Source organism: Lynx canadensis, chromosome E3, assembly GCF_007474595.2.
Source record: "Lynx canadensis isolate LIC74 chromosome E3, mLynCan4.pri.v2, whole genome shotgun sequence".
Taxonomy (NCBI): domain Eukaryota; kingdom Metazoa; phylum Chordata; class Mammalia; order Carnivora; family Felidae; genus Lynx; species Lynx canadensis.
In genome coordinates, this window is record NC_044318.1 from 18705140 (window position 1) to 18732839 (window position 27700).

The 27700-nt window shown below is 40.9% G+C and overlaps 1 protein-coding gene across 1 annotated transcript in view; it reads right to left on the minus strand.

Moving 5' to 3' along the window:
* Positions 1–27700, minus strand: part of COG7 (component of oligomeric golgi complex 7) — an 85203-nt gene that overhangs the window by 49935 nt on the left and 7568 nt on the right. Inside the window, exons 4-6 of the mRNA XM_030300738.1 lie at positions 25965–26133; positions 4438–4520; positions 3532–3654 (exon numbers count right to left, since the gene is read on the minus strand). Coding sequence (XP_030156598.1) covers positions 3532–3654; positions 4438–4520; positions 25965–26133 — 375 coding nt within the window. The remainder of the gene's footprint in view (positions 1–3531; positions 3655–4437; positions 4521–25964; positions 26134–27700) is intronic.

Here is a 27700-nt window from a genome sequence, read left to right on the forward strand (position 1 = left end):
TTTTTTCACACGTTTCAATTAAAACACACTGGGTCTCATACCCAGAGGTGCCCCCTGTCCTTTGAAGAGATCTGGCAAAAGGGATTCTCTGGCACCTGGCCACAGAACCACCACAAAGTCCACACATGATAAGAGCAAACTTAACTAGGGCTATAGAAGCAACCTCAACAGCTCACCTGGAAACAATCTGACCTTACCTCACACCATACACAAAGACTAATTCAAAATGGGCCACAGACCTTACTGTAGAAACTAAGGAAGCTTCTAGGGGCACCTGGGTGGCTCAGTTGGTTAAGCATTGACTTCAGCTCAGGCCGTGATCTCACGGTTTGTGGGTTCAAGCCCTGCACTGGGCTCTGTACTGACAGCTCAGAGCCTGGATCCTGTTTTGGATTCTGTGTCTCCCTCTCTCTGCCCTTCCCCGCCTCTCAAAAATGAATAAATGTTAAAAAAAAATTTTTTTTAAAGAAACTAAACAAGCTTCTAGAAGAAAACACAACAGAGCATCTTTCCAATTTGGAGGTTGGCAATGGTTTCTTACAAAACAATAATCATAAAAGCAAAAATTAATAAATTAGGCTTCAATAAAATCAATACCTCTGTTTAAGCCACAGACTGGAAGGAAGTATCTACAAACTATATCTTACAAAGGATTCTTATCTGAGATATATAAAAAACTCCTACAACTCAATAATAAAAACGCAAATAACCCAATTTTTTGTAATGAGCAAAAGATCTAAGCAGACACCTCACAAAGGAAGATATAAGCACATTGAAAAGGTGCTCAATATTCTTAGTCATCAGGAAAATACAAATTAAAACCACAATGAAATACTACAACACACCCACCAGAATGGACTAGCTTAGAAAGACTGACACCACCTAACTTTGGCAAAGATGTGGGGCAATCAGGATGCTCGCACACTCGTGAGACTATAAAAAGTACAACCACTTTGGAAGAATGTCTGGCAGTTTCTTATAAATCTACACATACATCTGCCCAATGATCCAGCAATTCCACTCCTAGATATTTACCCAAGAGATATGAATATGTGTATACACAAAAAAGACTTAGAGAACAATGTTCATTAGCAGCTTTATTCATAATAGCCCCAAAATGGAAATATCCCAGGTGTTCATCAGTATAAGAATGAATAAGTCAACTGTGAAATATTCACACCACGTTAACAGTATTTGGCAATAAAAAGGAACAAACCACTGACTCACACAACAACATAAATGAATCTCACAAACATGCTCAATGAAAGAAACCTTGCAGGAAGAACACACACTGCCTGATTCCGTCTATTTAAAATTCGAAAACAGGGGGCGCCTGGTTGGCTCAGTCGGTTAAGCGTCCGACTTCAGCTCAGGTCATGATCTCACAGTTTGTAAGTTCGGGCCCCGTGTTGGGCTCTGTGCTGACAGCTCGGAGCCTGGAGCCTGCTTCGGATTCTGTGTCTCATTCTCTCTCTGCCCCTTCCCCACTTGTGCTTTGTCTCTGTCTCTCAAAAATAAATAAACATAAAAAACTAAAATAAATAAATACATAAATAAATAATTTTTAAAAATGGGGCACCTGGGTGGTTCAGTCAGTTAAGCGTCCAACTTCACCTCAGGTCATGATCTCACAGTTCATGGGTTTGAACCCCATGTCTGGCTCTGTGCTGACACCTCAGAGCCTGGAGCCTGCTTTGGATTCTTTGTCTCCCTCTCTCTCTGCCCCTTCCCTGCTTGTACTCTGCTCTCTCTCTCAAAAATAATAAAACATTTAAAAAGAAAAAAAAAAAAAAAACAACTGAAGGGGCAGGGGCAAAAAAAATTTTTTTTAATTAAAAAAAGTTTACAAAAATTTGAAAACAGGTCTAATTTATGGTGGAAAAAAATCAGAGCAGTGGCTGCCTTCAGGGGTGTTGGACTGACTAGGAAGGAGCATGAGAGAACTTTCTAGAGTGATGGTAATGTCCTCTTATCTTAATGTTCTCTATATCTTAACAGGGATCAGGTTACACAACATTTGTCAAAATTGATCACATAGCATATTTAAGATCATTACATTCCACAATCTTACCTAAAAGGGGGCGGGGAGGGACAAATATTGAACTCTAGTTAATAATATGCATGTTCAGAACTAAATAATGCTTGCAACTTCCTTTGAAATGAATCAAAAAATAAGACCAGTCAATGAGTGGAGAAGTACATGGGAAGATGGACAGATTTATGACAGAGCAAACATAGCAAAATGTTCACTGCAGAGTACACAAGTGAGTACATGGGTGTTCATCATACAATTCTTTCAACTCTCTTATATGTTGGAAATTTTTCATATTATAATACTGGGGGGTAAATCAGAAGGGGATACATTTACTGTGGTGTCTTTGCTTTTCTTTTGCACTATACTGACCTTCACAAGATGACGGCCACCTATCAGGCTTTTACTTCCCTGAAAAGGAAATGGACCACTGACCAAAAGCATAAATTAGCAGGATTTATAGGATGAGGCCAGAACATAATTTGAGAAGTCTAAATCCTTTTTCTTAGATGATGAAGGGCATATGCACCTGCAGACATAAGCCGGTTTTATCTTCACAACATAAGGGACGGTAAAAGAAGGCAAGGACACAGAAATGGATGTGCATCACCAGGGTCACTGAAAACCGACAACTACTTAAGTGCTGTGAAACGTCTACAGGAATTGTGTTTCATGTTGCTGTAACCTAAATCTGAGTTTGGCTGGCTCCAGGAGAAAGCAATGAGGGTAGAGAAGAGGACTTTAAACACCAGAATGGACATGACCCTGTACAAGGGATTCCCTCCAGCTACAGTCACATTCGTTCCAGCAGGGGACGGATGGACACTGCAAGACTAATTCACAACTAATTTTGAAAGCAGACCAAAAACCACACCACACCATCAACAGGCCCAGTAAGTCACAGCCTCTTCTCTCCTAAAAGAGGGAAGAGGATCTGGGGCACTTCCTGGCATTGAGACGGGGGGAACAAGGGTTCACACCCTGGATGGCAGAAAATGCCAAGAGGCTCTGGGAAGACAAGTGAGGGGAAGTTTCCACTTGAAATGAAGTTCCTCTGTCTCATTGGTCCCCTAGGTTGGAGGGCGCCTGTAAAATTGTACTCTTCCTCGAGCTCTGGGCATACCGTGTGAACAAGGGAAACTAAGCCAGGTGAGTTTTACCTGAAGTTAAGATAAAAACAATCCTGTTCACTCAAGCACCACCTGACCAAGGGCCTCCTGCTTTTAGATCAGAAGATAACGGCCTCCAGGAATTCCACAGGCTCCCTGGCTGAACAACACGCAACACTGTCACATTAGATTCTATTTAAGATACAGATGAGAACGATAAGAAGAGTTTTAAGGAGACTGAAAGATTTTACTGCCTTGGGTTTCGAGGCTTATCTTTAACTCCTTTGGTGATGGCAGCAAATAGGGAGGTTCTTCCAGGAACGCTTGAAGCAGAGGAGAGACCACTGCCAGAGCAGACATCCATCCCCTAAGACCCAAGCGAGCCGTTACCTGCGTAGACCACTGGATCTGCGTGTGCCAGGCCCCGAGCAGGGCGTCGTAGAATCTGGTGAGCTGCCGGTCCAGAGGGAGGTCACTCTGGCACAGCTCCTGCCAGGTTGCTAAAAGCTGCGCCTGCAGAGGCAGAGCAAAGGGGACCTCGCTGAGTGACTGAGACAGGCCACCTGCTAACGCTGTCCTGCCCTCCCGACAAGGTGAGCGATTTCCTGCCACCTACTGTCCCCAGCAACTGCCCGCTGAAGGCCATTTGCTTCAAAGGAGGGCTAAAACGAGAAGTCACAGCCACCTGCTCTGATCATCTATCAGACATTGAATCCGTTGCCCTCCCAGTGTTCCTTTCTTCTTTTATCTTGTCCCAACAGCGTGCCAAGGTCCTTCCACTGGGCATGCTACACTCTCCCCGACAGACCTCTCGGGTGTGCTTGAGTGTGCACTTCGGCTTCATGTCCCAACACCCCTGCTTAAAGACACGCAAGGTTGGACGTGAAGGAATCAAGTTAGCCCGGGAAGCTGTTGGGTTTTTGTTTTTTTTTTTTTTACCTAACATCAACAACCCCAGAAAACAAAAAATTCTGACAGCTTCTGGAGAGCATCATAAGGCCTAAGAGACTACTTTCCCTTGAAAGACAAGAATGGGAGGAATGGTAACAACTTTTCAGTCTATAAATGAAATCCAGCTATAAACATAAAATATGCTGAAAACTGAGGGCTTGCTTCCCCCCCACCCCCTGCAAAGAAATGAATCCACAGGCTGGACCAAGAACACCCCCTACTGGCTAATTAAAAGAAGGCCAGAGGGCGAGAAGGCAAGTTGTCTCTACCTTGGAGTACAAACACTGGGGTTCCGCAGCCCAGCACTGTATGCATTCCACAACATAAGCATTCCCAGCTTCTCACCTTGTGACATTTGTAGTAGTAGGCGAGCAGTTGGGGCATCCGGTCAATTTCAGTAAACACCTTCACAAACATTTTGGACTGATCTAAAGGAGAACAACATAAAACGTGCATGCGCTGTTACCAGGTTTCCTGTTGCGGACAGAAGAAAGAGTTCACCAGGCTAAATGTGGACATATGTAAGCTCCTGTTCGGAACTTCTTGCCTATGCAATGAATTAACTCATGCATGGAGAGTAAGAAGACGAAAAGTAAGTCAAGATAAGGGGAGAATACCTACTCAGACACCGCAAGCCTTGGCTTGTTTAGATAATGCATCAGTAAGCATCACTGACAGAGCTGAGATCATACATCAGCAAAGTCATTGCTGTGTGTGAAGAATGGAATGAGTTCAAACCAGGGCTGGGACTGGGGTGGGGGGCAGGAAGGGGGGTGACGGGTAGGGGCAAGCCTGGGCTGCAAAATCGAAGGGGACTCTCGCTCTCAGGCTTGCACTAGGGCAGGGTGAGAGCCTCCTTAGATTTTTGTGCTTGAGGCATTTCACCTGCCTCACCTCATCCTGGCTCTGACTAGAATCATAAAATGCCAGCAACAGAAAGATACCTAAGAAACCATCAATGGACCTGATGTTACAGGTGAGGAAAGTGCAGCCCAGAGAGCTTCAGTCACTTGCAGGTCAATGGCAGGACTGCCTAATCACAGCACTGACTGAACCATATGAAACTACTGCTATTCAACCATTTTGACCTACAAACATAGCAATGTCATATGACTCAATCTAATATTTATATGAACTAAAAAATGCTGACACAAGCAGACCTTCTGCCCGGTGCCTAGAATCACGATGCTCTTTGCTGCCCCAGGGCCTTTGCACTTACTGTCTGGGATGATCTTTCTGGCTCTCTGTATGGTTCTCCCCTTATCAGGAGGGTCTTTACGAATCAATTTAGAATTTAGAAATCTAAATTAGGTTTCTCTTGTTATTTATTTCCTATCACATATTCTCCTTCGTAGAACTAATCAAAATCTATATTATTCTAGTCACCTGTGTGATAGTTTGTCTTTCTCACCCTTAGAAATACAAGCTCAATGAGGCTGTGACCTTTCCTGTCTTACCTCTCACAGTTCCTAGAAATTAGTACAGCGCACTACAAAAAAAAAAAAAAAAAAGTATTAAGGAGAGCCTGGGCAGCTCAGTCGGTTAAGCATGCGACTCTTGGTTTCAGCTCAGGTCATGATCTCATGGTTTATGAGATCAAGCTCCATGTCAGGCTCTGTGCTGACAGCATGGAGACTTCTTGGGATTCCCTCTCTCCCTCTTTCTCTGCTCCTCCCCTGCTCTCTCTCTCTCTCTCAAAATAAACTTTTAAAAAAATGTAGTAAATTAATGACTATTTTAAATAGCATTGTTTTTCAGCAACATAAATAACATGTTCCTGGTAGAAAAAAATGGAAAATAAGTAAGAAGGAAATCCTATCACACTCTGTTAAACACTGTCAACATTTTGGTGTATATTCAAAGAGTGTTTTCAGATAAAAATTGGTACATTTACTAGTCTAAATATACAATCACAACTTAAAAAAAAATCTCCACTGGATAGAGTAGAACTTGTTATTTCTTGAAACAAATAATAAAGCAGAATTTGGTGATATAGCAAACCCAGTTAGGAAAAGTGTTGAAAAACTTACAGGTAACATGTGAGTCTTTAGCCCTTACAGAGGAGTTCGAGTTTTTCAAGGTTAGTACATTCAATTAAACACAAATATATAAAACTAGGGGAAGTTCTTGACTTAGACAAAAGAAAGAAATAGGAAACTTACTTTGGCAACCCCAATACAGAGTTCTAACTCCTGCCAATACCACCGACTCAACACACAAGGCACTGCTTGAGCACCTGCCTGGGGAAGAGCCACCTGCTGGGTGCTGGTGGGTGCAGGGGGAGCAGGCAGGGGTCTGATGGTGGACGTGTTGTTGTGCATCCACACCCACTGCCCTTCTTCTGCTGACAAAACTCTGGCTGTTCTCAAGGGACAGGGCATCTGCCTCTCACTCTCCCACTTTTTTTTTTTTTTTTTTGCAGAGCAAACTATTTAGTTTATATTACTAAACTGTACCATTAGCACTTTCCTATAGCTGCTGGTAATTACATATACGTAAGACAGAGCAAATGTCAATTGTCTTTATCAAAGAATAGTGTTATTTAATACTCTTGGTTTTGTTACCAGTTTTATTGAGAACAGTTGACATAATATCACTGCATACGTTGAAGGCACAGAGCATGCTGGTTTGATCCACACAGACTGTGAAATGATTACAATAGGTTCAGCTAACATCCATTTTCTCACGTAGATACAATAAAAAGAAAAGAAAGAAGAATAAAGGACAAAAAAATTCTTCTTGTGATGAGAACTCTTCAGATTTATTTTCTCAACAACTGCCCTATGTATCATATACAGCAATGTTAGCTATGGTCATCATGTTGTACGTTACATCCCTAGTAACTGTTATCTTATAACTGAAGTCTGTACCTTTTTTTTTTTTTTTTAAGTAGGCTTCATATCCAGTGTTGAGCTCAATGTGGGGCTTGAACTCATGACCCTGATCAAGACCTGAGCTGAGATTAAGTGTCAGACGCTTGACTGACTGAGCCACCCAGGCACCCCTGAAGTTTGCACCTTTTGACCATTTTCCATTTAAATGTTTCCAGTGAAGCTGACTCTTCTCCAGGTTCCAGGGTACGGCCAGCACCGGGCCTCAGATCTACCTGATCAGAGTAATGCATTCAGAGATGCAAAAGCCTGCACATCAATGCAAACGAGATTAATCCTGGGACCTGTTCTTAAGCTCTGAGGATAGATGCCTGGAACTCTAAGGGCCACATGAAAAGTGAACTTGGAAGTAATGCCAACACACAGAGAGAGCCAAGATATGGCAAGAAAGAGAGACGGGGTCCTAACAACACAGTTTGTGCTCCTGGATCAGCAACACCTACTCCTGAACTTCTCAGTTCCATAAGCAATATATTCTCTGTCTCTCTCTTTTGTTGAATTGGGTTTCTGTCACTTGCAACCAAAAGAAACTCAAACTGATACAGGCCTCCTGTGAGTTAGGTGGAGTCCCTGGTCTCTATGCCATCTACCCAAAGTGTAATATGTGGTAAATGGATTCTTATTATTTCAAATTAACTGATTCTGGGTTATAAACAAGACAGTATAACAAACGTATAGCACCAAAGGCAAATTTCATTTACTTTGCTTTTGCACATGATTTTGGATTCTATTTAATGTAAGGAAGTACTTCTTACACGATGCCCTGCATACAGGAGATATGTTGAAATTATCCATTAGATGAAATACATGACGAGAAATGCTCTTAAATCTTGTCCTAAAATATTTCCCCCATTGCATCAGTCTGTACAACTTTGCCCTGTTTCCTCCTAGGTATAGACACAGAAATCACCCCCTTTGGCTGGTGCCTGAGAGGGCTTCTCCCACTCTCTATCACTCATTCTTCCTGGAGGAAGAGAATATCTGCTTGAATATGTCAATAAATATAAACAGAGATGAGGAGAATATGAAAGACCTTCCATACACTAAGTAGGTAATAACACTTTAAAAAATGCACTGTAGATAAGCTGTCCCCCTTTTACATTCACACTTCTTCCAAAGCTTTTCCATTGATAGAACCTCACTTTCACCTTGTGCAACCCTATGAGGCCAGAAGACAGAGAAACTGCCAGCAGAATAAATAAGCCAGTCAAGATCATACAACTAGAAGGGATGAGACCACTTCTTGGTCGGGTTCCCGAGAATTCATCTAACTCCCGCGACTTGTCCAACAGGACAACTGACAAGGCGAGAGTTCCAGAAGGAATGTCTCTGGGGAAAAAGGGAAAGTAACTTAGAAGAACATCTCACTCCCATTTTGGAAAACAATGAAGGACTGTTGATGGCAGCAAGAATGAGAGGGATATCAAACTCAATACCCAAAACACAAATAATCCAGTGAAGAAATGGGCAAAAGACATGAAGAGACACTTACTTCTCCAAAGAAGACATCCAGATGGCCAACCGACACATGAGAAAATGCTCAACATCGCTCATCATCAGGGAAATTACAAATCAAAACCACAATGAGATACCACCTCACACTTGGCAGAACGGCTAACAGTAACAACTCAGGCAACAACAGATGTTGGCGAGGATGCGGAGAAAGAGGATCTCTTTTGCATCATTGGTGCGAATGCAAGCTGGTGCAGCCACTCTGGAAAACAGTGTGGAGGTTCCTCAAAAAACTAAAAATAGAACTACCCTACGACCCAGCCATTGCACTACTAGGCATTTATCCACAGGATACAGGTGTGCTGTTTTGAAGGGACACATGCACCCCCATGTTTATAGCAGCACTATCAACAATAGCCAAAGGATGGAAAGAGCCCAAATGTCCATCGATGGATGAATGGATAAAGAAGATGTGGTGTGTGTATACACACACACATACACACACACGCACACACACAATGGAGTATTACTCAGCAATCAAAAAGAATGAAATCTTGCCATTTGCAACTACGTGGATGGAACTAGAGAGTATTATGCTAAGCGAAATAAGTCAGAGAAAGACAAGTATCATATGACTTCACTCATATGAGGACTTTAAGAGACAAAACAGATGAACATAAGGGAAGGGAAGCAAAAATAATATAAAAACAGGGAGGGGGACAAAACAGAAGAGACTCTTAAATATGGAGAACAAACTGAGGGTTGCTGGAGGGGTGGTGGAAGGGGGGATGGGCTAAATGGGTAAGGGGCATTAAGGAATCTACTCCTGAAATCATTGTTGCACTATATGCTAATTTGAATGTAAATTTAAAAAATTAATTAAATAAAAAAGTAAACCTCAAAATAAATAAATAAATAAATAAATAAGTATTAAAAACTAAACTTCAAAAAAAAAAAAAAAAAGAATGAGAGGGAATGGGGCGCCCGGGTGGCTCTGTTGGTTAAGCATCTCACTCTTGGTTTCAGCTCAGGTCATTATCTCACAGTTTGTGGGATCAAGCCCTGCATCCGGCTCAGAGCCCAATTGGGATTCTCCCTCTCCCTCTCCCTCTGCCCCTCCCCTGTTCATGTGCTTTCTCTGTCTCTGTTTCTGTTTGTCTCAAAAATAAATAAACTTTAAAAATATATTTAAAAATAAAAGTCTTGGGGCGCCTGGGTGGCTCAGTCGGTTAAGCGGCCGACTTCGGCTCAGGTCATGATCTCGCAGTCTGTGAGTTGGAGTCCCACGTCAGGCTCTGTGCTGACAGCTCAGAGCCTGGAGCCTGTTTCAGATTCTGTGTCTCCCTCTCTCTGACCCTCCCCCATTCATGCTCTGTCTCTCTCTGTCTCAAAAATAAATAAACATTAAAAAAATAATAATAATAAAATAAAAATAAATAAATAAATAAAATAAAAATAAAAGTCTTTCATTAAAAAAAAGAATGAGAGGGGCGCCTGGGTGGCGCAGTCGGTTAAGCGTCCGACTTCAGCCAGGTCACGATCTCGCGGTCCGTGAGTTCGAGCCCCGCGTCGGGCTCTGGGCTGATGGCTCAGAGCCTGGAGCCTGTTTCCGATTCTGTGTCTCCCTCTCTCTCTGCCCCTCCCCTGTTCATGCTCTGTCTCTCTGTCCCAAAAATAAATAAATGTTGAAAAAAAAAATTAAAAAAAAAAAAAAGAATGAGAGGGAATAAAAAGGCGATCAGAAACTTAAGGACAGGGGTGCTTGGGTGGCTCATTTGGTTAAACGTCTGACTCTGAATCTCAGCTCAGGTCTTGATCTCAGAGTTGTGAGAAGAAAGAAAGAAACAAGGAAGGAAGGAAGGAAGGGAGGGAGGGAGGGAGGAAGGGAGGGAGAAAAAAAAAAAACTTAAGCATAAAATGAAGTTGGATAGGAAAGGAATTAAAATCTAGTGCCTGATCTGACTCTGCAAAAATGAACCGAGTTTATTATAAAGTTGTGATAATAGAAACACTATTTATTAATTCAATTAAAAACGATGGTATAGGGACACCTGGGTGGCTCAGTCGGCTGAGTGTCCAACTTCAGCTCAGGTCATGATCTCATGGTTTGGGGACTGGAGCCCCACAGCCCTACATCAGGCTCCACACTGACAGCTTGGGATTCCCTCTCTCTGCCTCTCTTTCTGCCCCTCCCCCACTTGTTCTCTCACTCCCTCTCTCTCAAAAATAAAGATTAAAAAAATTAAACAAAAAAACAGTGGTAAAAGAGGAGAATGGGGAGAAAGGAGTCATATGAAAGCAAAATCCTTAGTTGTAACAATAGGAAGCCGACAGTTTCTAAAATTAATATACAAAGAAATAAAATAATATATGTATTATGTGGAAATATAAAGTGGAATACCAGAGAAAACAGCTCTGAGATTTAAAGTGATCTCCTGGGGTCAGGATTGAGGAACGAGGTGGTAGAGGAAAACAGTGTTATCTTCCCCAATAAGACCTCCAGTACTATTTAACTTTTCCAACACCGTAGGTGACGGGAACAAATTTTAACTGAATTCAAGAAGAAGAAAAATGGAACCAATAAAGTCATTTGTGGGTCTGGACTTCCAATTTGTAGTTTAGCTCCATCTGCTGAGCTACACGGCTTTTCAGAAATCTGCTGCTGCTCTCATTCAAATAGAACCTTCACAAATTCCTGATTGGCCTCTTAGGAATTATTCCCTTTGGGCTACTGTGAGAGCCCTCAAGTCTTGAAGGGGGGATCCAAGAGAAAGGAATAATGTTCACCTAGTGCCTCCCCAGGAACCAGGAGCCTAGGAATCGTAGGGTGCACGTATGGTACCCACTTTACTGAGAAGGAAACTGAGGTCTCATTGCTAAGAGGCAGCAGCCCAAAGATTTCAAAACTGGCCTGTCCATCTCCCAAGTCAACACTCCCACTCACTCGGCCACACTCATCAGCAGACTTACTACAAATTCTCTGAATATCGACTCTTTAGTCTGTTCAAGGCAAACTATGCTCTGTCCCCAGCTCTCTTGTCCAGCCTCATCTCTAACCATTTCCCAACATTCACTCCATTAAAACGGACTAGGATTCCCAGCTCTACACCACTCATGTGTATGTTGTTCTGTCTGCCGCAAATGTTTCTCCTCGCCTGTCAAAATCCTTCACCCAGGGGGAAAGGCTTATGCTACAGTGCTCACTGGGGGAAAAACAACATACAAAGTATATACTCAATGTATATACTTACCTTAAAAAATACAGGTACACACATACAGGAAAAAAAACTGGAAGGAAATGAGGAGGGAGCATAAGACAAGCTGCCAGGCGGCAGACACCCTCCGCAAACACCCTCCCACCCGACCCCCAGTGGGGTATGTGTGATATTCCTTGGGCACTCCTGGCTGCCCAACAAAGGAAAGGGGAAAAACAAATGGTTAACTGATAGAGATCATAGTCCTCCAGGACCTAAGTCTCCAGCTATTCACAAGTAACTTAGTAAATCACAAGAAAAAGGCAATCTCATCAATAGCCTAATCTCCAGAAACCTATAAACTCCATTTCCTAGAGCCCCAACATCATCCCTCCATAGTGATGTGGGAAACAAAGGCAGAAGGAAATGGCAGATAGAACTCAATTTCCTTATAACCTGCAGCCTATTGAGAGATACTTCAGGCAGGCAGAGTAAAACTTTTCTCCAGGAACTCCCTATGTCTTAATGCTAATACTTTGCTAGAGGCAAAACAACCCTAGCTTGACAATAGCTAGGCCTCCACTACCCTGGGAGTCTTAAGACGTCTTCAAGAATTCTTTCTTGGTCGTCAGCTATGGACCACCCCATCATCACCCCCAAAAACCTCATCAGAAAATACTAATAGTCATCTCTTGTGGTGAGTTCATTGGTAAATCATTTTGTTTTGTATTTGTGTATATCGGGGTGCCTGGGGGCTCAGTTGGTTAAGCGTCCAACTTCGGCTCAGGTCATGATCTCACAGTTTGTGAGTTCGAGCCCCGCGCCAGGCTCTGTGCTGACAGCTCAGAGCCTGGAGCGTGCTTCAGATTCTGTGTCTCCTTCTCTCTCTGCCTCTCCCCCACTTGTGCTCTGTCTCTGTCTCTCAAAAATAAATGTATGTAAAAAAAATTTATATTTGTGTATATCTTTCCAATTTTCAGTAACCTGTATATGTATTACTTTTATAATCAGAGACAATTTTTTAAATAATTTTAATTCACCTAAATTTCAAAGTTCTGCACATATATTGGCTCTTTCAGAAAAGCTTCCTCGATGTTGTCATCTTTCCCTTCATCCCGGGAAAGGGCTAAGGCAATTTTCACATTCCATCCTGTAATGAAATCGTGTACTTGTTCTCTCAGCCTCACCCTTAACGAAGCTGCAAGGTCCTTGAAGACAGCAACCTTATCTTATTCATCTCTGCATTCCCTACTGCTCCTCACAGAATTAGTATTTTAAAATAATATTTAGAAGTGAGTTGCCCTTTCGAAATTCCTCCTTTGAATCACACCCGATAGGAACGGTAAAACAGCAAACAAACTCAAGCCCTAAATGTTCACATATTTGGTGGTTTGAGGAATAAGTAAATAATTGGGTAAATATCAGCATTCCACACATAGCGAGGGGCTCTAGGAGCCAAATTATGGTATTAATATCAAGTAGTTTCTTACATACTTTCCTGAGGGCAGAGGAAATGACTAAATGAAGACTTGCTTCCAGGCTGACTGCTGAAAAGCCAGGGAGGCAGCCTCAGGGCAGCCCCTCCACACACAGCAGCACCGCTGGCGCTCGTCTGCCCCCTTCTGGCCAAAACTCACACGCCACGGTCTCAATGAAATTAAAAAAGAAGAAAAAATTTTTAACGGCACAAACAGGTATCCAACTTTTTATTTAGTTTTTTATGTTTATTTATTTTTGAGAGAGAGAGAGAGAAGCATGTGTCAGGGAGGGAAGACAGAGAGACGGAGACACAATCCGAAGCAGGCTCCAGGCTTCTGAGCTGTCAGCACAGAGCCAGATACGGGGCTAGAACTCACCAGCTGTGACTCATGACCTGAGTCAAAGTCGGACACTTAATCGACTGAGCCCCCCCAGGTGCCCCAGGTATCCAACCTTTTAAATCTGCTGAGAAGGAAAATCTGTGACAGCAACTATTGTGACGATAACCCAGCTGGACTTGGGAAATATGTCAGTGGAACTCACTTTGTTGGGCAGGAATCTAGGAGTTAGAAGATGGCCATTTGCCCTTAAAATGCTTATTATTTTCCTAAGATCCCTGAGATAAATGAATCTTCCTGCTACGTGTAAAACTGTGTTATAAAAAGTTGCTTCAATTTAACTGAATTCATCGGTTGGCTGTCGTAAAATAAACTAGGCATGTGAACTTGTCACTCGAAGCAGAGAGATGGAAAGGGGGAACATGCTGGAGATGTACTAATTTAGCAGATCTCCCTTTAAAAACTGTCAGGAAAAAAAACCACCTTGGCCTTCCAGGAAAGATCACTGAGGAAAGAGCACATTACCTTGGGGGGGGCGGGGAAACATTCCCGATGCTCACCAAAATTCACTACCCAGAGAAAAACCCAACACCATTCCAGACGTGTTGAGGCCAGGAGAAAATGTGTACTGTGGAACTTCAGAGAAAGTGTCAGATATTCAGTCACATTGGTCCAAGGTGAGTGGGGATGTGGGAGCACTCGGAATGCCAGCATGGAGCAGCTGAGCAACGGCGGGAAGAGGTGAAGACAGGGACCAAAGGGGGTTCTGCGCCAGGCTAGGGGAGGAGGCTTACTTCCACCTCAGCCCAGCAGTGGCTGAAAAGTGCCATTTCCCCCTTCTGAATCCATCCTGCCCACAAAGGACGGGTCTGGAATCAAGCCTGATTTAAATCTGTGAACAAAAGCAGTCAAAACTAGCTTGCCTCACTACCAAAGCCCATAATCCTGACCCAGAGGGCATCATCCAAACTGGGGCACTATCCAACTCCAAGTAGGAAGGAAGGAAAGGAAAACCACTCCCATTCACGGAGCTTCCACCTTCCAAGTCCATTCCTACTTGTCAGGAGCATCCCACCTAACTAGATGTACACCCCACCACATACGTGAGCTCTGTGGGTCTGTGGCTGCAACAAACTCATGAGAAAACATGAGGGACAAAGCTGCCAGGTGGTGACTTTCCAAACCCAACTCCGGCCCTAGGATTCTGGTAGTGAGAAAAAGACCCCAGACAGAGAACTGACAAATGGGTAAGTCACTAAATGAAAAGGCTGGAGAAGAGTACTGAATCCATTCTCTTTAGAAAACTGAAGAGCACAACACAGAACATAGCCTTTAAATCAAGGGCAAGAGGAAAGTTCTCAACAACGTCCAGGTAAACAAGGAGGGGCTTCCAAGGAGATCCCACACACATATTTTTCAGTAAAGAGCAAGCCTGGAAAACAGTAACCACATATAAATATGAATAAGCAGAAACAAAAACAAATTGAAAAACTCCACAATATGACCTATGTAAAAGTACCACAGGGAGGGGGAAAAAGAAAAGGAACAGAGCCTGCAGAAGGCATATCAAGTGAGCACTTCAAGAACAAGCAGAGAGAGGATAAAAAAGAAGTAGAGGACTGGGGTGCCTGGGTGGCTCAGTGGGTTAAACATCCAACTTCAGCTCGAGTCATGATCTCACAGTCCTGAGTTCCAGTCCCACAATCGGGCTCTGTGCTGACAGCTCAGAGCCTGGAGCCTGCTTCAGATTCTGTGTCTCCCTCTCTCTCTGCCCCTCCCCCACTTGTGCTCTGTCTCTATCAAAAATAAATAAAAAATATATATAAATATACACATATTTATAATATATAAATATATATATAAATGGAGAAAGACATGGATCGGCAAATAAAGAGAGCTCACACTTTGTTCCAGAAAAATATTTTTCCCAAACTGAAAAATAATCTAGTGAAGTAACTAAACTGTAAGGCAAAAGAGAATCTTGTAGGCCAGAAGTCAGCAAATTATGAGCCAGCAGGCCAAATCAGCACTTGGTTTCGTCATAAACGTTGATGGGAACACAGGTTTTGATTATCACACAGGCTTTCACACTACAACTACAGAGTTAAGTATTGATGAAAGAGACCAGATAACCCAGAGAACCCAAAATACTTACTACCTGGCCCTTTACAGAAAATGCTTGCTGACCCCTATTTTAACTATTCAAGGAAAAGAAACAAAAACAAAAACAAAAACAAAAACAAAAAAGCAGGCCAGTCTGATACTTAATCAGCAAAATATAGTTAGCAAAAGATAAAAAAGCAAGGTTTCTTGAATTCTAAAGGAAAAAGTGTGATCCAAAAGCAGTTACTGTTATCTACATGTAAAAGCAACAGAAAGACATTCTTTACTCCATAAACACTGAGGATATACATATAATCCCCGTGCCCTTCCTGAGGGGGAAAAATTCTGATTGAAAATAGACTCCTGGTCATGAAGAGAAGCCTCCAAGAATTAACAAATGGGCGGGGCGCCTGGGTGGCGCAGTCGGTTAAGCGTCCGACTTCAGCCAGGTCACGATCTCGCGGTCCATGAGTTCGAGCCCCGCGTCGGGCTCTGGGCTGATGGCTCAGAGCCTGGAGCCTGCTTCCGATTCTGTGTCTCCCTCTCTCTCTGCCCCTTCCCCGTTCATGCTCTGTCTCTCTCTGTCCCAAAAATAAATAAACGTTGAAAAAAAATAATAAAAAAAAAAGAATTAACAAATGGGGAAGACATGGGCTGAAAAGTCTAAGTGAGGACTGAATCCATTTAAACAAGACCTTGAGCATAAACAACCATGGCAATTATTGGTTAGAAAACAGTTACATAGGGGGAGGAACCAAGATAGTGGAATAGCATGTAAGTTCTTTGTGTGTCTCGTGTCCATGAAATACAGCCAGACCAACACTAAACCATCCTACACACCTAGAAAACTGATTGGAGGATTAACGCAACAATCTGCACAACCTGAACCACAGAATTCAGCAGGTACAAGGCATGGAGAAGAGAATTTGGGGAGCAAGAAGCCGCTGAGGGTAGGAAACAGCTTTTGCGGGCAGAGAGAGGATGGAGACTGGGGAGGGGGACAGAATATGGGAAAAGCACCCCTCCCCAAAAGCAGCTAGAGAGAAAGTGGAAAATTGGAAACAGCCACAGAGACTAAACTAAAAAGGGAGAAAGGAGAGAGGGTTTAAATTCCATTAAGACTGTAAACAAGGGGAGCTCAAAGGCTGCAACTCCCCATCTCAATACCTGGCAGTGCTCTGGTGGGAAAGGCGAATCCCCAGGAACAGAGTGGGGTCCGGGAGGTTCTCGGGCCAATGGGAAAAGCGGTTCCACTGCTGGAAGGACATTTGGTAGAGACTATTGAAGCCACCTGGTCTCAGCAGATCCCAGAAAACGGCCACATTCGCTGGTGCTGGAACAAGGTCGTTAAGTGTGAAGTCTGGTGCCAGATGTGAGTTGTGATTTTCCATAATCCCTGAAACGCTGCTGCTACACTCCCTTGCAAACTTTTTCTGGGGCGGGTTGGCACCTGGCCGCAGTCTAGGGGCACTGGCAGCAGCAGGGTGTGGCAAGCGTTCCTGGGTGCAGCCGACATTCGGCCATTGCTTATTCAGCCATTGCTCAGTGAGACCCTCCCACAGAGGGGCGGAGCGGGCCAAAGCCGCAGTCCTTCGGAAGTAAGGGGCTGGGGGAAACAGCCGCACCTGAGACAAAACTCGGGCGAGAGGTACTGCCTGGGTCTTGATCATGTTCAGTGAAGAGGCGGGGAGTGGAAGAAAGCTGAAGACAAAGGACGGGTGCACAGTTGCTGCTCCGAGAGAACAGTTACCATACTAGAGATCGGGTAGCTGGATGACGCCATTTTCACCGCTCCCGCGAATGCACATACACACCTACAAGCACTGCAACAATCCACCCCAATAGGCTAGCAGCGCCACCTAGTGGAAAACGGAACTGTTACACTGAGCCCCGCCCAACTGGGCGAACCTGCTCTTCAAGAACACAAGTCTCACTGCCTATTTAGTTTATGGACTATAAAGCACTACATAGTCTGACTACTAGGGGAAAATGAAGTAATTTCAGTCCTATTTCAATGTGTTAGCAGGTCCATCTATTCAATTTTCTTTTTTTTTTTCCTCTTTTACACTATTCTTTTTCTGGAATACAGAAAGAGGAAAAATTCATTTTTATTTTCAATTTTTATTAAAAATATTTTTATTTTTTTTACTATATTTTTTACTTTTGTGTAAATTTTTTCAAATTCTACCTTAGTTCCATCATTCTATTTTAGTCTACTTCAGTGTATTCAACTTTTCAAATTTTCAAACGATTTCCTTGTTTTCTTTTTTCTTTTTTGTTTCTTTTATTTTTCTTGAATGCAGAAAGTGAAAAACTTCATTTTTATTTTCAATTTCTATTAAAAATATTTTTAATTTTTTACTATATTTTTTGCTTTTATGTAAATTTTTTCAAATTCCATTTTACTTCCATCATTTTATTTTAGTCTACTACAGTGTATTCACTTTTTCAAATTTTCAAATGATTTTTTTTCTCTTTTTCACTTCTTTTCTTTTTCCTGGATCAGAAAGATTAAAAACTTCATTTTTATTTTTAATTTTTATTAAAAATATTTCTCTTTAATTTTCCTACTGTATTCTTTACTTTTGTGTACATTTTTTCAAATTCTATTTTACTCCCATCATCTCATTTCAGTCTACTTCAGTGTATTCATTTTTTCAAATTCTCAAATGATTTCCTTTCCCACCCCCCACTTTTTTCTCTAACCTGTCAAACCACTTTCAACACCCAGACCAAAACACACCTAGGATCTAGCATCATTTATCAGATATTTTATGTGTGTGTGTGTGTGTGTGTGTGTGTGTGTGTTTAGTTTTTTTAAATTTTAATTTTTTCTACCTCTTTAATTTCTTTTCTCCCTTCAAAATGTCAAAACGAAGGAATTCACACCAAAAGAAAGAGCACGAAGAAACGACAGCCAGGGATTTAACCAACACAGATACAAGCAAGATATCTGAACCAGAATTTAGAATCACGATAATAAGAATACTAGCTGGAGTTGAAAATAGACTAGAGTCCCTTTCTGCAGAGATAAAAGAAGTAAAAAATAGAATGAAATTAAAAATGCTATAACTGAGCTGCAATCACAGATGGATGCAGCAGCGGCAAGAATGGATGAGGCAGAACAGAAAATCAGCGATATAGAGGACAAACTTATAGAGAATAATGAAGCAGAAAAAAAGAGGGAGATTAAGGCAAAAGAGCACGATTTAAGAATTAGAGAAATCATGGGGTGCCTGGGTGGCTCAGTCGGTTGGGCATCCAACTTCAGCCCAGGTCATGATCTCGCGGTCCGTGAGTTCGAGACCCGCGTCGGGCTCTGTGCTGACAGCTCAGAGCCTGGAACCTGCTTTGGATTCTGTGTCTCCCTCTCTCTCTGCCCCTCCCCTGTTCATGCCCTGTCTCTGTCTCAAAATAAATAAAAATGTTAAAAAATAATAATAAAAAAAAAAGAATTAGAGAAATCAGTGACTCATAAAAAAGGAACAAAATCAGAATCATAGGTGTCCCAGAAGAGGAGAGAGAAATAGGGGTAGAAGGGTTATGTCAGCAAATCATAGCAGAAAACTTTCCTAACCTGGGGAAAGACACAGACATCAAAATCCAGGAAGCACAGAGGACCCACATTAGATTCAACAAAAACTGACCATCAACAAGGCATATCATAGTCAAACTCACAAAATACTCAGGCAAGGAAAGAATCATGAAAGCAGCAAGGGAAAAAAAAGTCCTTAACCTACAAGGGAAGACAGATCAGGTTTGCAGCAGACCTATCCACAGAAACTTGGCAGGCCAGAAAGGAGTGGTGGGATATATTCAATGTGCTGAATCAGATAAATATGCAGCCAAGAATTCTTTATCCAGCAAGGCTATCATTCAAAATAGAAGGAGACATAAAAAGTTTCCCAGACAAACAAAAATTAAAGGAGTTTGTGACCACTAAACCAGCCCTGCAAGAAATTTTAAGGGAGACTCTCTGAGGAGAGAAAAGATGGAAAAAAAAAAAAAAAAAAATATATATATATATATATATATATATATATATATACATATATATACACGTGTGTGTGTGTGTATATATATATATATATATACACGTGTGTGTGTGTATATATATATATACACGTGTGTGTGTGTATATATATATATATATATATACACGTGTGTGTGTGTGTGTGTGTATATATATATGTATATATATATATATAAATACCAAAAGTAACAAAGATTAGAAAGGACCAGGGAACACCACCAGAAACTCCAAGTCTACAAGCATCATAATGGCAATAAATTCATATCTTTCAGTACTCACTTGAAACGTCAATGGACTCAATGCTCCAATCAAAAGACATAGGGCAACAGAATGGATAAGAAAACAAGATCCATCTATATGATGTTTACAAGAGACCCGCTTTAGACCTAAAGACCCCTTCAGATTGAAAATAAGGGGATGGAGAACCATCTATCATGCTAATGGTCAACAAAAGAAAGCGGGGGTAGCCATAATTATATCAGACAATGTAGACTTTAAAATATTGTATCAAGAGATGAGGAAAGGCATTATATCATAATTAAGGGGTCTATCTACCAAGAAGACCTAACAATTGTGAGCACCCATATAAAGCAATTAATCACAAACATAAAGAAACTCATCGATAGTAATACCATAATAGTAGGAGACTTCAACACCCCACTCACAGCAATGGACAGATCATCTAATCAAAAAATCAACAAGGAAACAATGGTTTTGAATGACACACTGGACCAGATGGACTTAACAGATATATTCAGAACATTTCATCCTGAAGCAGCAGAATATATATTCTTTTCCAATGCACATGGAACATTGTCCAGAATACACCATATACTGGGAAACAAAACAGCCCTAAGTAAGTACAAAAAGATCGAGATCATACCATGCATATTTTCAGACCACAATGCTATGAAACTCGAAATCAACCACAAGAAAAAATTTGGAAAGGTAACAAATACATGGAGACTGAAGAACATCCTACTAAAGAATGAATGAGCTAACTAAGCAGTTAAAGAGGAAATTAAAAAGTATATGGAAGCCAATGAAAATGATAACACCACCATCCAAAACCTCTGGGATGCAGCAAAGGCAGTCATAAGAGGAAAGTATATAGCATAAGAGGAAAGTATACCAGGCCTTCCTAAAGAAGGAAGAAAGATCTCAGATACACAACCTAACCTTAAGTCTTAAGGAGCTGGAAAAAAGAACAGCAAATAAAACCCAAAACCAGCAGAAGACAGGAAGTAATAAAGATTAGAGCAGATGGGGCGCCTGGGTGGCGCAGTCGGTTAAGCGTCCGACTTCAGCCAGGTCACGATCTCGCGGTCCGTGAGTTCAAGCCCCACGTCAGGCTCTGGGCTGATGGCTCAAAGCCTGGAGCCTGTTTCCGATTCTGTGTCTCCCTCTCTCTGCCCCTCCCCCGTTCATGCTCTGTCTCTCTCTGTCCCAAAAATAAATTAAAAAAAAAAACGTTGAAAAAAAAAATTTTAAAAAAAGATTAGAGCAGAAACTAATGCTATCGAAACCAAAAACAAACCAGTAGAACAGATCAACGAAACCAGAAGCTGGTTCTTTGAAAGAATTAACAAAATTGATAAACCACTAGCCAGCTGGATCCAAAAGAAAAAGGAAGGGACCCAAATAAATAAAATTAAGAATGAAAGAGGAGAGATCACAACCAACACAGCGGAAATAAAAACAATAATAAGAGAATATTATGAGCAATTATATGCTAATAAAACGGGCAATCTGGAAGAAATGGACAAATTCCTAGAAACATACACACTACTGAAACAGGAAGAAATAGAAAATTTGAACAGATCCATAAAATGTAAGGAAATTGAATTAGTAATAAAAAATCTGCCAAAAAAAAGAAAAAGAGTCCAGGGCCAGATCGCTTTCCAGGGGAATTCTACCAAACATTTAAGGAAGAGTTAACACCTATTCTCTTGAAGTTGTTCCAAAAAATAGAAACGGAAGGAAAACTCCCAAACTCTTTCTATGAAGCCAGCATTACCTTGATTCCAAAACCAGAGAGAGACCCCACTAAAAAGGAGAACTACAGACCAGTTTCCCTGATGAACATGGATGCAAAAATCCTCAACAAGATATTAGCCAACTGGATCCAACAGTACATTAAAAAAAATTATTCACCACGACCAGGTGGGATTTATACCTGGGATGCAGGGCTGGTTCAATATCCACAAAACAATTAACGTGATTCATCACATCAATAAAAGAAAGGACAAGAACCATATGATCCTCTCAACAAATGCAGAGAAAGCATTTGACAAAATACAGCATCCTTTCTTGATAAAAACCTTCAAGAAAGTAGGGATAGAAGGATCATACCTTGAGATCATAAAAGCCACATATGAACAACCCAACGCTAATATCATCCTCATTGGGGAAAAACTGAGAGCTTTCCCCCTAAGGTCAGGAACAAGACAGGGATGTCCACTCTCGCCACTGTTATTCAACGTAGTATTGGAAGTCTTAGCCTCTGCAATCAGACAACACAAAGAAATCAGCCAGGAGGAGGTCAAACTTTCACTCTTCGCAGATGACACGATACTCTATAGGGAAAACCCAAAATATTCCACCAAAAAACTGCTAGAATTGATTCATGAATTCAGCAAAGTTGCAGGATATAAAGAATCAACACACAGAAATCAGTTGCATTCCTATACACCAAGAATGAAGTGACAGAAAGAGAAATCAAGGAATCGATCCCATTTACAGTTGCACCAAAAACCCTAAAATACCTAGGAAAAAATCTAACCAAAGAAGTGACAAATCTATACACTGAAAACTGTAGAAAGCTTATGAAAGAAATTGAAGAAGACACAAAAAAATGGAAAAAGATTCCACGCTCCTGGATAGGAAGAACAAATATTGTAAACATGTCAATACTACTCAAAGCAATCTACATATTCAATTCAATCCCTATCAAAATAACACCAGCATTCTTCACAGAGCTAGAACAAATAATCCTACAATTTGTATGGAACCAGAAAAGACCCCGAATAGCCAAAGCGATCTTGAAAAAGAAAACCAAAGCAGGAGGCATCACAATCCCAGACTTCAAGCTATACTACACAGCTGTAATCATCAAGACAGTATGGTACTGGCACAAGAACAGACACTCAGATCAATGGAACAGAATAGAGAACCCAGAAATGGACCCACATACAGATGGCCAACTAATCTTTGACAAAGCAGGAAAGAATATCCAATGGAATAAAGACAGTGTCTTCAGTAAGTGGTGCTGGGAAAACTGGACAGCGACATGCATAAGAATGAACCTGGACCACTTTCTTTCACCAGACACAAAAATAAACTCAACATGGATGAAAGACCTCAATGTAAGACAGGAAGCCATCAAAATCCTCGAGGAGAAAGCAGGCAAAAACCTCTTTGATCTTGGCCGCAGCAACTTCTTACTCAACACGTCTCCGCAGGCAAGGGAAACAAAGGCCAACCAAAATGAACTACTGGGACCTCATCAAAATAAAAAACTTCTGCACAGTGAAGGAAACAATCAGCAAAACTAAAAGGCAACTGACAGAATGGGAGAAGATATTTGCAAATGACATATCGGATAAAGGGTCAGTATCCAAAATCTATAAAAAAACTTATCAAACTCAACACCCAAAAAAACAAATAATCCAGTGAAGAAATGGGCAAAAGACATGAATAGACACTTCTCCAAAGAAGACATCCAGATGGCCAAAAAATGCTCAACATCACTCATCATCAGAGAAATACAAATCAAAACCACAATGAGATACTACCTCACACCTGTCAGAATGGCTCACATTAAGAACTCAGGCAACAACGGATGTTGGTGAGGATGCGGAGAAAGAGGATTTCTTTTGCATTGTTGGTGGGAATGCAAGGTGGTGTAGCCACTGTGGAAAACAGTATGGAGATTCCTCAAAAAACTAAAAATAGAACTACCCTACAACCCAGCAATGGCACTACTAGGCATTTATCCACGGGATACAGGTGTGCTGTTTGAAAGGGACACGTGCACCCCCATGTCTACAGCAGCACTATCAACAATAGCCAAAGGATGGAAAGAGCCCAAATGTCCATCGATGGATGAATGGATAAAGAAGATGTGGTATATATATACAATGGAGTATTACTCGGCAATCCAAAAGAATAAAATCTTGCCATTTGCAACTACGTGGATGGAACTGGAGGATATTATGCTAAGTGAAATTAGTCAGAGAAAGACAAAAATCCTATGACTTGACTCATATGAGGACTTTAAGAGACAAAACAGATGAATATAAGGAAAGGGAAACAAAAATAATCTAAAAACAGGGAGGGAGACAAAACAGAAGAGACTCATAAATATGGAGAACAAACTGAGGGTTACAGGAGGGGTTGTGGGAGGAGGGGATGGGCTAAATGGGTAAGGGGCACTAAGGAATGTACTCCCGAAATCACTGTTGCACTATATGCTAACTAATTTGGATATAAATTAAAAAAAATAATAATAAAACAAGTTAATAAAAAAAATAAATCTAAAAACAAATACAATTTAACAACAAAAAAGAAAACAGTTACATAAAAATAAAATATTACAAAATATGAAAATTGTCTAACAGTTAAAAGTTTAGAGAGAGAAGCCCTATGATAAAAAATTAATAATTAATAATTTGATAGTATGCCATAATTAAAATTCTAGACTATGCAATCTTCTAGATCGAGCGGGGAAGTGGGGTAGGTGGGAAGCAGGAGGAATCAAAGTTCACTAGCTGGGGGAGTCAGATATTGTTTCATTACGAGGCCAATAAATTGAGAAAGAAGCTTAGTTTAGTATCTGAAATAATAAATCACTAGAAAAACGAAAATCAAGTTATATATCTTTCAAATCATCTGTGAGAGAAAAAAAAACACAAAGAAAACAGAAACAGTAAACAAAAAATGTAGAGACACACAAGACTGAAAATTTCTGTTAAAACAAAAACCTAAATGGTATAAAGTCACTTATTAAAAAATACAAGGATTAGGAGTGCCTGGCTGGCTCAGTCAGCATGTGACTCTTGATCTCAGGGTTGTGAGTTTAAGCCCCATGTTGGGCAAGGAGCCACGAGAAAGGAAGAAAGGAAGAAAGGAAGAAAGGAAGAAAGGAAGAAAGAAAGAAAGAAAGAAAGAGAAAGAAAGAGAGAGAGAAAGAGAACTAGAGAAGAAAGAAGAAGCTGAGAGAGAGAAAGACGAGAGAAAGAGAGAGAGAGAGAGAGAGAGAGAGAGAGGAAGGAAGGAAGGAAGGAAGGAAAAAGAAAGAAAGAAAAGAAGGAAGAAAGAAAGGAAGAGAGAAAGGAGGAAGGAAGAAAGAAAGAAGACAGGAGGAAGGAAGGAAGGAAAGAAGGAAGGAAGGAAGGATGAACTAGATCAAAAAACAAAATTCAACCATATGCCATCTCCAATAGCCAGTCTAAAAACATCACAGAAAGCTTGAAGGCTAAAAAAAAAAAAGTGGGTAAAGCCATACTAAAGCAAATACAAACAAAAAATAAGGCAGAAGTTGTAATATTCATACCCAAGTTGAACGGCAGGCAGAAAGCATTCAATGGAGCCATGGCAGTATTTGATAAAAATGTTCCTTAAAACCTAACAGAGTAATAAGGAAGAATAAAAGCTTACAAATCATTTTTATGAAGCCGACACAACCAGGATACTAAAGCCTGACAAAGATATTTACTAAGGGGATTTCTATGAAAAATTCTGAAGTATCAGTAAAATATCCAGTAGTACATTACCATGCACATGCATACACACATATACACACACACACACAGATACCCCATAAACATGTGGGGCTTGTTCTTGAGTTGCAAGAATGATACAATATTAGGAATGCTATTAATAGATCTCCCATATTAGTAAATCAGAGGAAATAAAAATAATACTTGATAAGGGCCAAAACTCATCAAACGGTACACTTAAGATTTGCGGATTTCTCTAAATGTAAATTTTACCTCAAAAAAAGAGAATCACACACCAATACTGAACTCCAGTTACTGATACGAATGCGGAAGCGTTTAAGAATGAAATGCTGGTATCTATCAGTTACTTTGACATTCATCCAAAACAGAACATGGATGGAGAGGGAGATGGATGGGTGGATAGGTAAGTGACAAAGCAAATATAGTAAAACACCAGGCTGGGATCTAGACGGTGTGTCTGTCGTACACTTATTTCAGCTTTTCTGTATGTTCTGAAAAAAGGCGACCACCCCAGAAAGTTACAAATTAACTTCCGATCTACATAATTTAATCCACATTAAGACATTCAAGAGGTTGAAGACTCGGAAAGCCTTACCTATGTAAAGAGGTGCACACAAAGATGAGAAAGGGCTAGCACTCACCTATAGACTGAGAGGTGAATACCGCTACAATCTGCGGGGAGGCCAGGGCCTCCAGCCTGTTCTTCAGGGCCTCCAAGTGCACACACTTTTCTGAGTAGTCTGGAGTATCCACAAGCATCATTAAACTGTTCTGCAGACCTGTCAGCTTGGCAGAAATCACAGCTATGTCCTATAAAAAGACCACAATTGGGGATATTTACTTTAAAAGACCCAGGTATTTCAATTAAGAATGGACAAAATACAGACTGCCTGCCTGGTGCAGTTGGTACAGCATGTGACTCCTGACCTCAGGGTTGTGAGTTCAAGCCCCATGTTGGTTGTGGAGTCTACTTTAAAAAAAAAAAAAAAAAAAAGAACGGACAAAATACATGGAAAGACAATTCATAAAATTAAAACAAGAGTTTTCCTCCTAACAAAGTGGAAAAACCCTGGAAAAATTATAATAGCTATTGTTAGTGAGGGTGTGAAGAAAAAAGTCTACCTGGTATCATAAATTTACACTGTCTTTCTAGAAACGATTTAGCAATATGCATCAAGAGCCTTGAATACTATTCATATCTTTAAAAATTTTTTTAATGTTTATTTTTAAGGAAGAGAGAGAGACAGAGTGTGAGTGGGGGAGGGGCAGAGAGAGAGGGAGACACAGAATCTGAAGAAGGCTCCAGGCTCTGAGCTGTCAGCACAGAGCTTGACATGGGGCTCGAGCTCATGGACCACGAGATCATGACCTGAGCTGAAGTTGGACACTTAACCGACTGACCCACCCAGGCGCCCCGAAAACTATTCATATCTTTTGACCTGGTATTTCCTTTTCTAAAAATATGTCCTAAAGAAACAATTAGAAGGGGGTGCCTGGCTGGCTCAGTTGGTAGAGTATGATCTCAGGGTTGTGCGTTCGAGCCCCACATGGGGTATAGAAATTACTTAAAAATAAAAACTTAAAAAAAGAAACAATCAGAGGGACACAGAGATATTCATGCATTTTAATTAATTAATGTGATTCTAGTGTTGTAATAACAAAAACCTAGAAGCAACCTAAATCCTCCCTGATAACAAATAAAATATAAAGGCTGAGTCCCTCATAATGGAATGTAGAATATTGTGCAGCCATTAAAGATCATGTTTTTGAAAAGTATTAATTACATAGCAAAACATGATTTATATGATTATAAAATATATATTATAAAATATGATTTTATATTTATTTATAGCAAAATTAGATAAAAAAGAATATAGACACTAAAATATATGTAAATGTCTATATACCTGTAATATATGCATACATATAAAATACACAGGTGCAAAGATGTAAAAATACATAGAAAAATACCTACTAGACATAAAAAGCATATTACTAGGACACAGGAATAAGGCTCATTTTGTTCTCTGCCTTGTATTTTTCTGAATTTTCCAAATCTTCCAGACACACACAAATTATGTTTATAATTTGGGGTGCCTGGGTTGCTCAGTCAGTTAAGCATCTGATTCTTTTTTAAAATTTTTTTTTTTTCAACGTTTATTTATTTTTGGGACAGAGAGAGACAGAGCATGAACGGGGGAGGGGCAGAGAGAGAGGGAGACACAGAATCGAAAACAGGCTCCAGGCTCTGAGCCATCAGCCCAGAGCCTGACGCGGGGCTCGAACTCACGGACCGCGAGATCGTGACCTGGCTGAAGTCGGACGCTTAACCGACGGCGCCACCCAGGCGCCCCAAGCATCTGATTCTTGATTTCAG